Source organism: Meleagris gallopavo, chromosome 2 (genome assembly GCF_905368555.1).
Source record: "Meleagris gallopavo chromosome 2, MGAL_WU_HG_1.1, whole genome shotgun sequence".
Lineage (NCBI taxonomy): Eukaryota > Metazoa > Chordata > Aves > Galliformes > Phasianidae > Meleagris > Meleagris gallopavo.
In genome coordinates this window covers 54,079,000-54,095,821 of record NC_139405.1, presented here as the reverse complement: position 1 = coordinate 54,095,821, position 16,822 = coordinate 54,079,000, and the positions used below count along the sequence as shown (strand labels likewise).

The 16,822-nt window shown below is 43.6% G+C and overlaps 1 protein-coding gene across 3 annotated transcripts; it reads right to left on the bottom strand.

Moving 5' to 3' along the window:
- Positions 1 to 863: 863 nt before the first annotated feature.
- Positions 864 to 16,685, bottom strand: IL22RA2 (interleukin 22 receptor subunit alpha 2). 3 transcript variants are annotated; one of them, XM_085217213.1, is made up of 5 exons: positions 9,930 to 16,685; positions 8,877 to 9,027; positions 8,157 to 8,335; positions 6,959 to 7,128; positions 864 to 5,761 (listed from the first exon to the last, which is right to left on the bottom strand). In XM_085217213.1, exons 1-5 carry the CDS (start codon positions 10,042 to 10,044, stop codon positions 5,627 to 5,629), a joined length of 750 nt encoding a protein of 249 aa, XP_085073339.1. In that variant the 5' UTR covers positions 10,045 to 16,685; the 3' UTR covers positions 864 to 5,626. The 3 variants fall into 3 exon arrangements, with proteins under 3 accessions (XP_085073339.1, XP_085073338.1, XP_085073340.1); XM_085217212.1 differs by lacking the exon at positions 864 to 5,761 and adding an exon at positions 5,777 to 6,519; XM_085217214.1 differs by lacking the exons at positions 864 to 5,761; positions 9,930 to 16,685 and adding exons at positions 5,777 to 6,519; positions 9,613 to 9,913.
- Positions 16,686 to 16,822: the final 137 nt, after the last annotated feature.

The window sequence follows — 16,822 nt, the reverse complement described above, 5'->3', positions numbered from 1 at the left end:
TCATATACATATCTTTAATGGTATCTGTGCTGAGGTGATTCAGCCCTTCTGTGTGTCTGGATTTATCTCTTGAACAGCTGCAACAAATAAGCCTTTCCAGTAATTGCAGCTCCCGCTACCATGGATGAATCTCTCTTTTAAAACATCTTCTTGATAATGGCTCTTTAGGCTTAAAGACTGCTGTTGAAATATCTCTCTGAGCAGAATGCATGAGCATCATGACCCTGTAGGTGTAAGGTTTCTCTTTGGCCGTGGACGCTCATAAAAAATGGTCTTTCTCTAGACTAATATAACAGTCCTTTTCAAAGGCACAAATTGTTTAGTGTCTGTGCCAGCAGTTAGACATGTAGCTGTCCAAGTCACTTTGCTTGTGTTTTGTAAGCTGGTTGAAATAGCACACATTTCTCCTTTAATGCTGCAAGCATGTTATCCCCAGCCGCATTCTGTGCACACTCTCACTTCTTGCCTTGTATTAGTCATTCTGCTGTTCCCCAGAATCTTTTCCATTCTGCCTAAATCAAAGTTTTACATCTGTTTTGGCCCCAATTTTATGTCTCTCTTTGCATATGGGAACACAATTAGTGAGTTTGCAGATCAACTTGAAGAGTGATTTTGAGTCAGCCCTATTGTTTTTCTTTTTGTTGATAAATTTTAGAACCTTCATGCTTTCCAATATAAAAATCAAGAATAAGAATTTAGGCCTGAAATAAGAGTTCATCCCAGTCTTATGACAATCAAATGCATGTAATTTACCAGGTTTTAAACAAAGCCAGTGTTCCATAACAATGTTAAAAATACTTGCTCATGCATTGTTTCAAAATGAAAAACAAGTGCTTATGGCTGTTTCTTGAAATCAATATGATTTATTACAAAAATAAATAAACAAAAAAACCCAGAATTAATAAACAGTGCCCCTATCATGACAGAATGACATTGCTTGAAGGACATAAAGACATTAATGTAATGATAGTTTTACAATCACTCTTGTAAGTACAACAGTTAGCACAGTGGATGTTCACTTATCCCTTCTTCTGTTTAAGCATAAGGATGCCACTGGAGTCCCCACCATGTCATCCTGTTGGGCTGCATTTTGTCAGCGCTGAGGGTATGTGTTTATGTGAATCAGTGTAAGGTGTCCTTACAATCTATACCTTAGAAAAGAACATAATAATTTAAGAAATAAGAGTGGTTTTGAATCTTCAGTATTTACGTCAGGTAAATTCCTTCTCAAGGAATCTTTTTGAAATTTTCTTCTACGCATCAAGGCTCAACCTTCCTTTTTGTTTTTTTTTTTCCCCATCTCAAGACAAAATCCTGGCAGCAAGGACTGTTTGAGACAGGCCATCAGCAAAATCAACTTGTAAGAACAGCAGTACAACAGCAAGATATTTCATCATTTGGGAAATTCAATTATCAAGCTTTTTTCTTCTTGAAAGCATTTTATGAAAGAACCTGAAAACAAGCAGCTAAGGATATTGTACATTTTTACGGTGATGAACACCAGTGCTATTTCTTTCCCTGTTTCTCTGCACATGTACTCTTACTATATGTTTTATGTCCTTTGTGGCAAACTAACTCTCGGGAGTTGTTTTGCTTCTTTTTTTACTACAGATTAATACCTTCAATCATTGTAGCAAACATCAAAATCCATAGGAAATCCACAGAAAGTCGTCTAGTTAGGAGAAGTTCACTGCGAGTGGAATACTTGATAACACCTGATCGATCTGATGCAAAAACCAACATAATTTCACAATCATACCCTGCCCTTAGGCCATGAGGAAGGTTCTTACATAAGATCAAGTCATGCAAGCAAATAACCCCCAAATTTAAATCTGATTAGAGCAAATATATGGGAAGTGTGAACAGGGTTGGCCCAGTGCTAGACCATATGATGAACGCCAAGGATCATGGCATCGTATAAAACTGGGCATGTATATGGTACAGCTGGCTATGCATAATATTCTCCTAATTTATAAGGCTGAAGCATCTGCTCCATTGCTGTTGCTCCATCAGCTTTTCCAGAAGTCTGCTATTGAATGCCTAGTAGTCAAATATTGCAGCTGTGTGTGCCAGTGGAAAAGGAAGTTGGTATCATTCACAGTGGGAGATTAGCTGCTACTCTATTCCACAGATAAGGTAATGTTCAGCATGGTGAGGTAGAAAGGGTTGGCCTTGTGGGATGGGATCCACTTCACAGAAAGATCAATAATGGCATACTCTGAAAGATGTAATATTTATTTCTCCATGGCAGGATCCCCAGCTGTGACAGGAGGACGTGGCCAGATGAGGCCATTGCGACAGACTGTGTGCGTGACTGTGGACATCCCCAGTGATGCAGCAGGCGAGATCTTAGAGAACAAATTGTGCAAGTCCTGATTTTGTTCTTCTGCTTCATCTTTCCACTTAATGGAAATGCTGTGGCTCTAGCAACCATAGAATGACTGGGTTGAAGAGGGCCGTGATGATCATCTGGTTTCAACCCAGGCTTTATCTCTTTGCTGGGAAGTGTCTGGTGGAAAAAAAACTGGGGGGAGGTTGTGTGTACAGCTAGGCCCTGCAAGCTTGTAGGGGAATTGCGTGGACACTACTCTCCTCCGCCCTATTCAGGCTTCATTGCAGAAGGCCCTCCACAGTTCACAGCAGAGAAGAGGCCAGGAGAGTTCCAGCATGTGCACTACATGGACAGCCCCATTGTGGGGATCAAGCAAACAACTTGAAGGCATCCTGCCTTGTGTGCACATGTGCTGAACACCCAACATATCAGCTCTGAGAGGTGGACCCACACCAGAGACGACCTTGTACCCATGAGAAGGAAGGGGGAAGAAGGCCAGAATTCACTTTTCCAATTATTTCCAAACTCCCTTGCCTTCTGGAAAGCCCGGCTGTAATTCAGAGCCTAGGAGAAAGTTATTCCTCCTTTCTGCCTTCACGGAGATATTAACAGCAGTGCAGCATATGGGCTAAGGCATCAAAAATTTTGTTTTTAAAAGCAACAGCATTACCAGCACTATCTACGTGCTGTTGGTGCAGATCATGCAGCTTGTACCTGCTACAGTGAAGTACTTGTCCCTGCATGAACCCTCTGTTCTGCAAACCCAATGGAACTTCTTGTGGGAACAGGGCACTATTGCTGCCTGTGGAGAAAAATATGGCACTAACCATTTTACCAGAACCTTCCCTTGTAAAATTACATTGCAGAGCCATGCCAAAAATAAATTCACATTCCAAATAGAAAGAGAAAATTGACTTTTGCAGAACATCATGGGGTTGTTAATAATAAATCAAGTTGCTTTCAGAATGGAAGAAATTCCTGCAACTCTTGCACCACTTTCTGTAAGGCTCTGTTGTTGCTAAGGAAGTGAAATCTTCTTAGCAAATATGACAGCACAAGACTTCTTCAGATTTCTAATTCTTTTTCCCAGTGTACAGTTCTGTATAATTTTATCAAGTTAAAAAGAAAAATAATTTGGTTTCCAACTTCTGTGAGTCTGTAGGAGTTGGGAGTTGGACTAGATGACTTTTAAAGGTCCCTTCCAACTCTGAGGATTCTATGATTCTATAGCACAGCACCTACTACATTCCTAGCCAGGTCTAAACTCTTCAGGCACCTTCTTCTTCATAAATTCTGCTGAAGATTTAGAGTCCTAAACATTTTTATGCTCTGAATCTGACATGGATACAGTATCTAGAGACTGTTCCCTGACCAGGATTAGTAGATGTGACCATAATAAAAGTTTATCTTAGTTTAACAAGGGTAAAATGAGCTGCACTAAGGCAAGAAGTGAATTTGAGAAAGAACTTGAATTACTGCAAATATCTTTAGGTTGTGATAAGTCACAAGTGGATGAAGTCACCAGTGCTGCAATACACAACGTGCTGTTTCCTAACTCTTTGCCTGAGCAGTTTTATGGAGGTTCTGCCCAGTGCAAGGGGTAGAGCAGGGCAGCATCATGCAGGTTGCATGCAGTTCTTGCAGCTTATCAGCAGGTGCTGAGATCTGGAATTTGTCATGGGGCTAGGTATTGTATTGAAGTTTAAGTAGTCTCATTTCCCAAATAAATGTACCTGAATTAAGAAACTGTGCAATAGGGGCACAGTAAAATGACTGGATGAAGTGGGAGAGGAGTAAATAGGGAAGTACTGAGCAGGAAACCTGATTTTATGGACTGTGTGTGTGGACATGGTTAGATACTTGCAAGAGAGGTCGTCAAATACATCACGTGTTAGAATCAGATGGTGGAAATATTTAATATGTGATGTCTTTTTTCATTTTCGTAAGGGCACAAGTGACCAGCATTCACTTACTTAAGCAAGGCCTCCTCCCAGATTCGTGCTGCTGGCATCCTGCTGCTGCTTTCAGCAGTGCTGCTTGTAGGTGAGGTGCTGACGACAAAAAAATGGAAAATAGTTCGAACGGGGTGTAAATGAACTCAAGGTCTCTCATTTAGAATTAACTAATTCACCCCAGTATCTGTAAATTAAGGGAAAAGTGGAGAGCATCTATGTAGCAGGGAACTCCATTTACCCAAGGGTAAAACTTTGGTTTCTTATGCCTGGCCCTCTCTCACTGCCTCATATAATTCCCAATAGTAGAATGATGTTAAGTATAAAGATTATTATTAGTTACAGACCTAGTAGAACTGACAAAAGCCACTTTCCCTCTCCATCGGTGGCTTAGTGTGTATCTACTCAGTCCTTGCCCAGGAAAACTTCTCTCTTGTGAGACGAAGACAAGGAAGAGTTGAATCGTTGGAAATGACAGGTGATGGACAGCGCTTGTTCATCATGTATTGGTTTAAAATAAAGGTCTCTTCCCCTTAAATGTCTGTCATTAACTGAAAGCAAGGATCTTTTCTGTTTCAGTTTACATGATTTCCTGTCTAATTGTATGATGGTTTCACTACCAGAAATGTTATACTGAGGACACTATGAAGGCATAGCACTGAGCACACATATTTTAAAGGACGTCTATTTCACTTTCTTCTACAATCTTTGTTATAGAAGAAACAAAGTGTTGAAACTTCTAATTCATAAATCGTATTTTAACTTCAAGTTTTAAAATAGAAAACCGTAGCAACAATCTTAAAGATATTTTCACAAGTGCTTTTCACATTTTTTTTATTACAATATAAGACTCTTTGCTCTGTAAATGCAGATACATATTGTCTTAAATTGTGCTATAGGGCATACAAGGAATCCTTGGGATTTGTGTAACATTAAATGATTGTGATGCATTAATTATTTAATGCAGCAAAGTTTAATTTAAAAAGCATCCACATATGTAGTCCAGCCATATTTTAGACCCCAGATGTCAGTTTACAGCTGGGCCTGTAACAGGAGGCAGCCTCCACCATTATTGCAGTAACTGGGAAAAGAAAGAACTGCTGCTGCAGTGCATGTTTAAGCTGCATGCTATGGACTTCAACTGAAGATTCCTTCTGCCCGCACCCCTCTTGTACCTCTGTAAGTTGTTCTGCCTTGTACAGTATGGGGAAAGCTCTGCATCAGTGTGGGGAAATCACCTAGAAACAAGCTCCTTAGCCTGAACTATTGACTGTCTCTCAAGAAAGACTAATGTTATGCATCACTTGATGAAGGAGAAGAAGGAAAATCTGTTACAGTTATGCTATAGCCAGGAGGCACCCAGAAGCACAGGCTCAAAGTCTGAAGATTTCCTGGTTTCCTCTCTTAGAAAGGACACAAACTTAAGCTTGCTGTGGCCAATGTCACAGGTGTCCTTATGTGCTTTGCGCCTTGGCACCTGCAAGGCAGGATGAATAATAAATCTCTGCTGAGCAAGTGATACATTAATATAATACAGTGATTGAGGTGAGTAAACAGACTACTTAGACCAGCTAGTTGAAATAACTCCTGCATTCTCATAGAAACTCATGAAATTTGATAAACGACTCATTTTTAAACACATAACACCTAAATAATGGCCATTAAATGAGGATGGGTACATTTAGATTAAACACACTAGGTAAATCCCTAGAGATGTTGCAGCAGAATTGCCTGTTAACAAAGCTGGAGACCACTCATTTTCCTGGTTAATAATTGCTTGATGGCAGTAAAAACTGATGAAACAATATTATGCATAGCTGTTTGAAGAAAGGGAAGAAGGAGGCATTTCTGAGCACTCTGACACCATGCAAATAATTATCCATACCGTTCTTCTAACCTTACTGGGCTTATCATTCTCATCTGGAGTGAAACGAGCCAAGAAGATGCAAGAACTCTGGCAAATGATGCCCTGTGAGACAGCAGCATTCCTGCCATATGTCACCTTCTCCTTTTGGGGAGGGGGTGGATGTCAGCTTGCTGCATCCTCTCTGGCTCTGGCCTGCGGCGGTGGCCACCTGGTCACAGCAGCACAGTGCACTGTCTGCTGCTGTAGGCACTGCTGCGGCCCAGCACCAGCACTGATGTTCTAGCCACGATGCAGTAGCTGATTCCCGGCCTCAGATCTTCTATTTTGATCACCTTGTCTTTTCCTTCATACACCAGCACTCTGTGTTGCTTCAGACAGAGGGAGGAGAAACAGCTGGTCATGCATGTGTGTCTATTACTAAGCTGGGAAGGATGGAAAGTTCAGAGCAACACATGGGTTGGCATTAAGTCAACAACATTAACTAGCATTAGTTATTTATGTGTTAGTTTTGGTGTTGTTGTTTTTTCTTTCTTTAAAAAAAAAACAACACCCCAAATTGCCCTCATGTCCCAACTGTTTCAACTAGGCTTTAGATTCTGAAATACTACACCAGTGGGAATGAAGAAAGTGGGGATGAATTACAACCCAGTTTAACCAAATTCAATTCCTGAAAACTTTACTTTGTGTTCAGATACTTACACAGCCATTTACACTCTTCCAATCCTAGAGGGCTGTAAAAGGGAAGAGTGTGCACATATTCTCTTGGCTTTTCAGTGGTAAAGAGTTTATATCTGAATATGTACTTACCTCGTCTAGCAAGTTGTTAATTATGAAGACTTGGTACAGAAGATCATAATAATTTGTCATTGGTATCATGCTGCCTCTCTTCCTTTTATAAGCCGAACGTGGAGCCCGGAGCTTTAGTACTACAAATTTGTTGCTGTGAACCACCTTTATTGTTGGAGGTCCTATCATAGCTAAGGGTATAAACAAAGCTGTGAGCATGATTGTAGCATGTCTATTAATAAAGATCCACAGAACAGGATGTTTTGGATTCTTTGCCCTGATTCTTTTTCTTCACATTTTTCTGCTATCTTGAGCTGCAGAAATATTTGAACCATTTCAGGTCAAGGACACAGCTTCAATCATTCTTCTCAGAACTCATGCAGCCTGCTTGGTTAAACACAGCTAGGGTTTCACATGGTGCCTGTGTACCCCTGAAAGCAGTGGCTGCCCCACATCTTCTTAGGAGGATGTGGTGCAGGGCAAGGTGAGCTGCTGCTGCTGCAAGATGCAGCTCTAGCTCAAAGAATATGGTCTTGCCTACACAGGACAAGTTAGTTTGCACGTCAGGGCTGTGGAGTGACTTGTGTTGGTGTCTACGCTTCAGTTTTACATTGACCAGAGAGGGAAAAAATTGATAATTTATGGGAGCTTAGTGGTAGGTACATTGACACTGCTTAGTGTGCTAACAATCCTGCAGTTTCATTGTGCACTATGGAATTACAATGGCTGTACTAACTAAAAGCTCTGTGCATGCCCTTTCTAAATATACTACTGCCAGGAAAATACATGTGGGAAAAACACAGGCATGTGAGAAGGCTGTTGGCTATGCAGCTGCCTTCTCTCTTCTCCCCTTTCCCTCTAGCAGAGAACATTTCCTTCTTCACACTGTGCTCAATGCTTCCAGCAGCGTCTAAAACTGCTGCAAGTATTTTGTGGAGTTCCATGCCTTGAGGGAGAGGTTGAGTGGAAGGGAGCCAGGCATTTCTGATCCCCAAATTGTAGCTAAGATGCTGCTCACCTGGAGTCGGTTCAAGTGTGAGGAAAGTTATTTTATCGCAAACACTTCACCTGAGAGCTGCTGTGGACACACAACTTCTTTCAGTACAGTTTTCTAGCTAGAAGGGGATCACTTTTGACAGCAGATTTGGAGCAAAAATGCTGTGCTCCACGCTGCAGAAAACCCAGCCCCATCTCAGAGAGCCCATGTGTTTGCACTTACTTTCTCGCCAGGGAGTGAATCTGCAGCTGAGGCTCCAGTCGGAGCGGACATCGGTCGAAGCAGCTTGCACCCTGCCGTAGTAGGCCTCATAGGCGTCAGAAGTCTCCTCTGTCAGGTCACAGAAATGGCTCTGAATCCCCCAGCACTCTTCTTTGTTTTGCCACTTGCTCTGCCCATACCTTTGGGGAAAGGAGGAGCAATGCGAGCCCTAGCTATCATCAAACAGATCTGTGCAGAACTTGTAACAGTCTGTTCCCCAAAGGAACCAAAGGCTTTCATGCTGTGAGGTGCTGGACCAGATGTGCTGGGGACAGAAGCAGGCCTCCTTTGTGGAGCAGGCCCCCCCTGAGGAACAGGCAACAGCACTGCACCCTGTGGCACAGCGGGCCACCGAACCCCTGACTGTGCTCCTGCACGGCGCCTGACCTGCCATACCTGCTTGGGGCAGGCTGGTGGCCCCAGAGGCATCCCACAAACTGCATGTATGTGCCACACTGAGGTGCCATGAGGGTGTGTGTCACGTTGCTAGACGTGCCTGACCTCCATGTCCTTCAGGCTGCTCAGCTGCACTTTACGGGCTTGTGATAAGTGCAGGGAGCTGGCAGCAGTGAAGGACGTGGCTGTGCCCCAGGTATCCTTTGGCACCTGCGAGATCCCTTTGGCTTGCCAAGCAGGGATGGGCTGCTGAATGAGGCATGCTGGAGTTCCCCCGGCACTTACACTTTATACTGCACAAAGTAGAGTGTGGTTTCTCCCTCTCCAGCCCTTCCAGGCAGCCAGCGCAGCGTATTGTTGAAGTTCAGTGAGTAAAACCGTACCCCCTGTGGCTTGATTGCATCTCGAAGGTCTCGATTTTCCAGGACTAAAATGGCTGCAAATAGTAAGGAACAGTGACAGCACACATTTCTCCCAGGCAGGCACCTCTGCATCCAGGCACACACTGCTCGGGTGGTTTTAGGCTAGCAGCTGGTAGGGAAGTTAAATCTGGGTCTCATATTCCAAACTTTCCGTGTTGCAGTGAGCAGATGTAGAAATTACAGACCACAGCCAGGATTGTGAAAGGAACAAATCGTGGTGGTTTTTTTTTGTTTTTTTTTTTTTCTTTCATAATTGAATTTACTGCCATTAAAGATGCCCGGTGGACATCCCAGCAGACAAACCCTTCCGATCAGCTCCTAAAGCATGCAGTACACAGCTGCACCAGTAGTTAAAGGTAGGTGCTCTGTCCTTCTCAGGTTTAGCCTGCAGGGACTATGTTTTAACTATGGTATATAGTATATGGTAACTATGTTTTAATAGTCACCACAGCTGTGTTTGTTGGTTCTTGCCTAATAAAATAGTATGACATTCACTGTTTTTCCCATCTGAACTGACGGAAAAAGCTGCCTGACAGCTTTCAAGATAAGCTGTTTCCAAACTGAAACAGATACAGGTAACAGAATCAGTTAACACTCACTGAAGCATCCAAATCCTAACAGGTTTCTGGATTTCATGACCCAGCTGACTTCATATGCCTGCAGTTTTATCTGTGGTATATCTCAGAACTGGAGACTTCTGCAAACTGAACTGAAGCCGGTAACAGAACTGTAAGTAAACGCGATGAACATCACACTCATTTCAGCTGCATTTTGAAAGACAAAATGAGACTAATTTGGAAATGACAGGACTTTTGAAACCAGCCTCTGTATACAGAGATTTCCTGACTTGCCCACCTTTGTGAGCAGACCCAGCCCTCCTCCCCAGGTAGGAAGAGAATTGAAAGCCTTTACTTACTGCTTATCTTGTCCTGCAGCAGGTGCATCAGAAAGCAGAGGGAGGAAAGCCTGATCCCCCTCATGCTTAGGAGAGCAGCTCCATGACTGAGAGCATCTCTTTTCCTCTTGGGCATGTCTTATGAGGAAGTAATTATTAAAATGACTTCCCCATTTATAAAGTCCCTGTTGTGGCTTTGATTTAATTTAGCTGAGAAACATGAGTTGTTCTAAATTAAACATAAGCAATTGTTCCTTCTTGGAAACTGCACTCACTCTGAAGTTTGGAACTAATTATGAAGCAAACCAATGAGAAAAATGTCCTTTTTTTTCAGGGACTAATTCCCAAATGTCTGGCAATATTGCTTTATCCCAAAAATATGTCACACAAGCTTGTGTCTTCGCTCTGTTAGGATATTGTTTTTCAGCTTGCCAGTCACTCAGTGCTGCAGAACACAAAATCTTGCTGCAATAACACAAAACAGCAATGGGATGTCATCTTGATGGCCTGTCTTGGGGTCGAACACAAGAGTGACGGCTGTCGGAACATTTAGTACAGGATGTCATTTAGGAACATGCCATCAGAGGGACACGGGGACATAAAACTGCTGCACTTTTTGCTGTGGAGAGATGGTTGGAGGCTGGGGCTGGCTGAGCCCAGCCCACTGGTCAAAGTGCCACTGTGTATTGGACACGCTTTGGGCGTACTGCCACACTGTGTGCACCACGGCAATTCTGAATGCTGTACCACCGGCATGCACATCCCACAGCCCCAGAATGGGATGCTGGGCTTGTGATAAAGTGATCTCACTCTGTGCTGGTAGGTCCTTTATTGCTGTGTGTACCAGCCTGCAGGGGGGCAGTTGTTGCCCGATAGGTGGTATGGAGACCACGATCATGTCAAGTGCTGGTACACTGGATATCTCAGAATGAGCCAGGTGCCTTCACCTCCTGCACACTCACATCAGTGGGCAAAAAGAGACAACCCAAACATGCACAGTGTGGAGCAGCACACAGTAGTAATGCCCACCAATGAATAACCAAGGTGGAAACCACCTGGTTGCAGGAACAGATCATCTCTGTCTGCAGAAACAAAAGCTTGCCTAACTCCTCATCTTCGCTTTGGGAAAAAGGCAGAAGAAAACGCTGCCAGGATGAAAAAAAGTGTAAGTTATTGTGCAAATTAAGGTGTTTTTTTTATCAAAAGGCATTTGATTGCAGTAAGCAAACTAATCACAACCTAATCAAGAATCTAGTTCTTGGTGAGTTCAACTGAGCACATGCACATCATCATGCGCGCACTGAATTTGCAGCAGGCACATTAAAATTGTGGATGTGTAACTCTGAATAGCTAGTTACCACAGTGTGGTGTTAGCTGAGAAGGAATGCAGAAAAGAAAAAAAAAAAAAGAAAAAGAAAAAGAAAATCAAGGTAGAAGGTGGAGAGGCAATCTTGGTATTGCTTTCTGGGAATTTTTTATCTATCCATTTACCAAACACATTTTCAAAATTCAGTGACTTTTAAGAAATTCCCCACAACACACACAATGAGTATTTTATCATGTTATGTGAGCTCAAGTGTGGGAATAGGGAACTTTTATGAACTGATCACCAGGCTGAAATGCCATCAAATTTTAGTCACGCCTGTCACAGGTTGTGTATTTACTTACTTGAATTGTACCAACACACCTTACCAGGACCCAAGTATGGAGCTCTGCCAGAATCACTGCTGGCGACAGCACCTCCCATGACGGCAAGACCTCCCAGGGCTGCACGACTGGGGCCAGGCTGGTTGCCCCTTTGGTTCTTCCTTCAAAATACAGAAAGACTGCTCCTTGCTATGGCTAAATGATGAAAGAAACACCTGGACCTGGGTCATGGAAAAGTTCAGGGCTTCCTGCACAGCATCAATAGTGCTTGTTCTGTAATTGGGCCTGGCAATGTAATGCAATCTCTTCACATAATTTCACCATTATTGAAACACCCACTGATAATCCCCATGTTTTTATCATCTGTAACATTTTCCTTCTCATGAACTTCAATCATGTCTCCCCAGCGCTCTTTGCGATAAAGACAATTACATTCTAGTGAGTGGCAGCTGCACACACCCATATAGACATACTCATCTTGAGTACAACACATCTATAGCACATTTAAATAAATAAAAACATATAAGAAACAGTATTGCTTAAGAACACTTTGAATGATACTTACAATGAGATGAAAATGAACATTCCTTTCCCCAGCAGCATCTACATTATTGCTTACTTATATTACAGCATTTGCTTTGACCCAGATCTTTGTGACACAGCAGTTCTGTGGTTCTGTGAACAGACAGAGCTGAGGGCACAAGAATTTTTTCCATTCCTGGAATAAAAACCTCTCTAAATACTGGGTAAACAGAGTTCTTCCTCTTAAAGACTGGCTATTGCTACACAGAGGTGAAAGCTGAGTACCTTATTGCTGGAAGCTGCCTGACTCATCCCATCTGATAGCTCCACCTTATTGCTTTATTTTCTGCTAGAGCAAGATATTCCTGACCATAAGAGGAGAAAATGTGACCCCAGAAGGGCTTCTTCCACAGCCACCTCTACAACTGGGTACAGGTCTGCACATAGGTTTCATGGGCTCAGACCCATGCAACAACCTCTCTTGGCTGGTGGCTCTGGAGCTCAGCTCGTCCAACCCGACACTCCAAGCTGATAACAGGGTCACCTCACACATAACCACTCCCAGTGAGAGCTCTTCCCTCATTTATCTAATCGGGATTTCCCTGCCGCAACCCATGGCAGTGGCTTTTTGTGTTCAGGTTGCAAGTCTCTGAGAAGAACCCGCCTGTTTTTTCTGTAAGTGCCCCGTTCATCCAGCTGGCAACAGTGCTGAGATCCCCTCCTGATCCACCTCCCTGCCTCTTCTGGCACATCACGTGCAGCAGCCCTTCACTGCCTTAACGGTGACTTTGAACATGAATCATAAAAAACAAACAACAACAACAAAAAATCCAAACAGAAAAAACCCATACCAACCACCCACAGCCAAGCAACGGGGACTTTTATTTCTCAGCCGTTCAGGGAAGAGGCATTACATCACAAGAGTTATTACAGAAAAGTTTCTAAGGAAGTGAGACTGACTTTCTCTATATACTGTGGGTATTCATTGCTTCCTGCCCACAGGTATGAACTGTTCACCTCTCGCTGTCAGTGGGCTTGCCTCAATGTTTGGGAGATTACAGTAAAAAATGCCGTGTCATATCTACACCTTCATAGTAAGAAATGTGAACATGCTGAAGGCTCCCCCTGTAGCAAGTCCTTATTTGCACTTAAAGTATTTATTTAACAATGTGTGAGACACTGCCTAGCATCAGAACATTAGTAACCAGCACCAAAGTTCACTCTCTGTAGAGAATGTAAATACAAAAATGGTGCAAAGGCTGTTCTTCCATTGACAAGTTTCTTTAACGAGGCTGATTGTTTCTCTTGTTTGCTAAGCTTTACGTTTTTTTTCCTACCGCTAAAGCACTACAGCTTGTTTTAGCACACGGATAAAAGACCTGGGTTCTGTCAGCTTGTGGGTCCCTTCCCAAAGCACCTGCAAGCTAAAGCCTACCAGCAGAGACAGGTGGAGTTACTATTGCATAGGGCTTTTTGTTTGCTTTAGTTGAAGCGTTGTTAGAAGCATAGGAAGCATGCCAGGTGATTGCTTGGCCAGCTGAAACACAGATTAGGCGGGAGAGGCACAATACAAACATTGGGCATACCGCCTTTGTCCATCTACCAGAGCAAAGAGAGGTGAGTTGAAGGCAGGCAATGCCAGTGCCTGCTCTCTGCTCCACTGCCAGCAGCAGCTGAGGCAATGCCTGAGCTGTCAGCTGCGTGGGCAGGAATTACAGAATGATAAAGGCTGGAAAAGACCTTGAAGATCACCAAGTCCAACCACACGCCCACCCCCACCATGCCCATCGACCACATCCCTCATTGCCACACCTACACTGTTCTCAAACACCTCAGGGACAGTGACTATCATCTCCCTGGGCAGCCTGTGCCAATGCCTCACTGCTCTTTCAGATAAGAAAGTTTTCTTAATATCAGACCTGAACCTCTCCTGGCACAACCTGAGGCCATTCCCTGTAATCCTATCACTGCCACCTGGGAGAAGAGGCCAACCCCCCACCTCACCACAACCTCCCTTCAGGCAGTTGTAGAGAGTGATAAGGTGTCCCCTGCTCCTGATGGCTGCACAGTTTCTGACACAAGCCAGGATTCCTTTGCCTTCTTAGCCACCTGGGCACACAGCTGGCTCATGTTCAACAAGCTATTGACCAGCATCCCCTGATCCTTTTCCACTATGCAGCTTTCCAGCCATTTTGCCCCAAGCCTGTGGCATTGCACAGGATTGTTTTGACCAAAGCACAGGACTGGGCAAGAACCCATGCTACAACTTTTTTGCAGGCTGATTTTGGAACCCTTTGTGCCTTTCAGGCCAGTGGCTCCTTCATTACACTGTGCTACTAACTGCTGACAATCACAAAGTGACTTTATTCTGAAGTTCAGATGTGCTTAGTTCTGTGCGGTTTCTATACAGGAAGGAAGCTAGGTCACGGTGTGTGTTCACAGACTTTTTCCCATTCATATATTGAAAATATTTTTTAAACGTTGATCATCTGTTACCCATCTGATACTCATCTGTTCTGCAAGTTAAGGTCCACAAGCATCACACCTCCTAGCCTGCAGGTCGGCTCTGTGCTCATCCTTCGGCTTCTCAGTAGGGGCTCCCCATCATCTGGAGAGCGCATGCTAGAACTGAACTCTTTTAATGACCTTCAGCACAGCTACTCCCAAAACAGCCAGGCCGGTGAGCACGTGAGTTTCACAAGACTTTTTCTTTAAAAACAAAAACACAGCAACAGTGCCTCGTGTGGATACAAGTCTCCATGCACTCATGAATCTGTGGAATGAGCTTTTGGGACAGAATCTTTCACGCTCAGCAGAACTGGCTTCCATGCTCCTCAGAGGTGTCTGAGCTCACTGCACCGTGACCATTTAACCAGAAAGAAGCATCACAGGGTAACCTATCTGCCAAAGACATCTTTGTTCCCAATTTTTTTTTATCTTACAAGAAATGAAATTTGGCTGTGCGGACCCTTGCATACCAATTTGCCTTCATCTAACCAGAGATACTCATTAATCTGGTCATGTTTCACCAGTCCTTGTGGGCAGGACTTGACATTGGCATATCTCAAATAAAACTGCCAATTTTGCTGCTCCTCCTGGAAGTAGGATAGAGGCATTCTCAATAATCAGCCACTCCAATCATGCGTGCTTTATTCCAATTGTATTCAAAAAGACTTTTAAGAAAGGGGAAAAAAAGCCCAACTAGCTCCTATCCACTGCCTGAAAGAAGGCCAGGCTTCTCCAGTCATCCTGAGATGGTGAACAGAGAGGAACTGTAACCTCACTAGTGGGAAGTGGGGAGGCATGGGGAATAAGGACGGGCAGCTGGGAAGAGCCCGAGTGGGAGAAGGGCCTCATCTGCACCTCTGGTCTCTCCCCTGCACTCACCTACTGCCACATCCAGAAGGATGATAGAATGAAAAGAACCGCACTCTATTTTAAATCTAAAGGGACTATACATACATTCCATGGAAGGGTAATTTTGAAAGGGCATAACCTTTCTGAGTGTGTGCTACTCCAGAGACGTCAGCAGAGGAAAGAGCTGGGTCAGACCTGGCACTGCCACTGACTGCTTCGCTGCACGCACTGCAATATCTGATAGCTTCAGGATTAGTTCTGCAGAACACAGCAAGCTGGCTGGAGGATGCTTTTGGCTTGTTCACTCATTACTTGCTCTGTTTGCAATGCATTTTCTCTTTTAAGATACGCCCAGACACTAGGAAATCAAGTTTCTTCAGCACAAAACAGATGAGAAATTAGTTTTTGGCCCGATCACAAATGGGCACGTAAAAAAACATGCACAATTTGTACAGTCATTTCTGAGAACCTGACATCCTAAGGCTTGACTCTCCTAGCTGGAAACAGCATGAAGAAAGCACTATTCATAATGTTAAGAAATTACTTAAAAGGAGGAATTTGGATGGAGGGAATAGAAAATACCTGAAAATGGCACATTCTAGATTTGCCCATAAATTAAATCAAAATTAACTATTTTAAATCCCATTGGGTAAATTAGCATGACAGTAACATCTGATTTCCAAGATACACATGTTCACAATTAAAAAGTAAGCAATACGTATTTAAGAGTCTTCTGTTTCTTTAAGCTTCAAACAAAGGTGCTAGTAGGAGTTTCAGGGAAACCTGGCTTTCCTCACTCTGTAGCAATGAACCCATTCGAGCAGTGCGACCATTTAACCCTTAGGAAACATTTTTAAATAGCGTGAGGACAGACCCCAGGCTCCAGCATCAGAACTGAAGTTGCTGCGTGCTGCATCAGCGGTGTGAACAGCGCTACTGGGCAAAACACGAAACTGCAAAGCTGATGATGTAGCCAGAACCAGTGGATCACAAAGAGCTCCTGCTGTGCGCCAGGCCCCCACCCCTCCAAGGCAGGGGAATGGCACTGGATGACCTCACAGGAGAGAGACTTTTCCAATAAGAGGGTGCAGTCGTGTCCTCCGTGTCGATCAGAGGATCACCGTTGACTGTAGTAGTTGGTATTTCTCTCAAACTCTTGAGAACAAACAAGCAGCAGCCCTAGTTTAAAAACGAATTCTACATGCTAATACATCTGGCAAGAATACAGTAACTGCCTACAAACAATTACACAGCCCCCCAGTGCTGCCCCTTCACTTTCAGTAATGCTCAAGCACATGCTACATACTGTGAATTAACTGAGCACGCTTCAAAAGCGGACTGAGTCTTCAGTACAGAAGCTGACAGAAGGAAAAAGGAGAGCACACACA

What these genes read in the sequence shown, in the direction of transcription:
- IL22RA2 (XM_085217212.1), bottom strand. Translation starts at nt 10,044, where the DNA reads ATGCCCAAGAGGAAAAGAGATGCTCTCAGTCATGGAGCTGCTCTCCTA. An exon ending in TACTTTGTGCAGTATAAAGT is followed by an intron (nt 8,336 to 8,876) that starts GTAAGTGCCGGG and finishes CTTTCCCCAAAG; the next exon opens with GTATGGGCAGAGCAAGTGGC. An exon ending in ATTCACTCCCTGGCGAGAAA is followed by an intron (nt 7,129 to 8,156) that starts GTAAGTGCAAAC and finishes TTATACCCTTAG; the next exon opens with CTATGATAGGACCTCCAACA.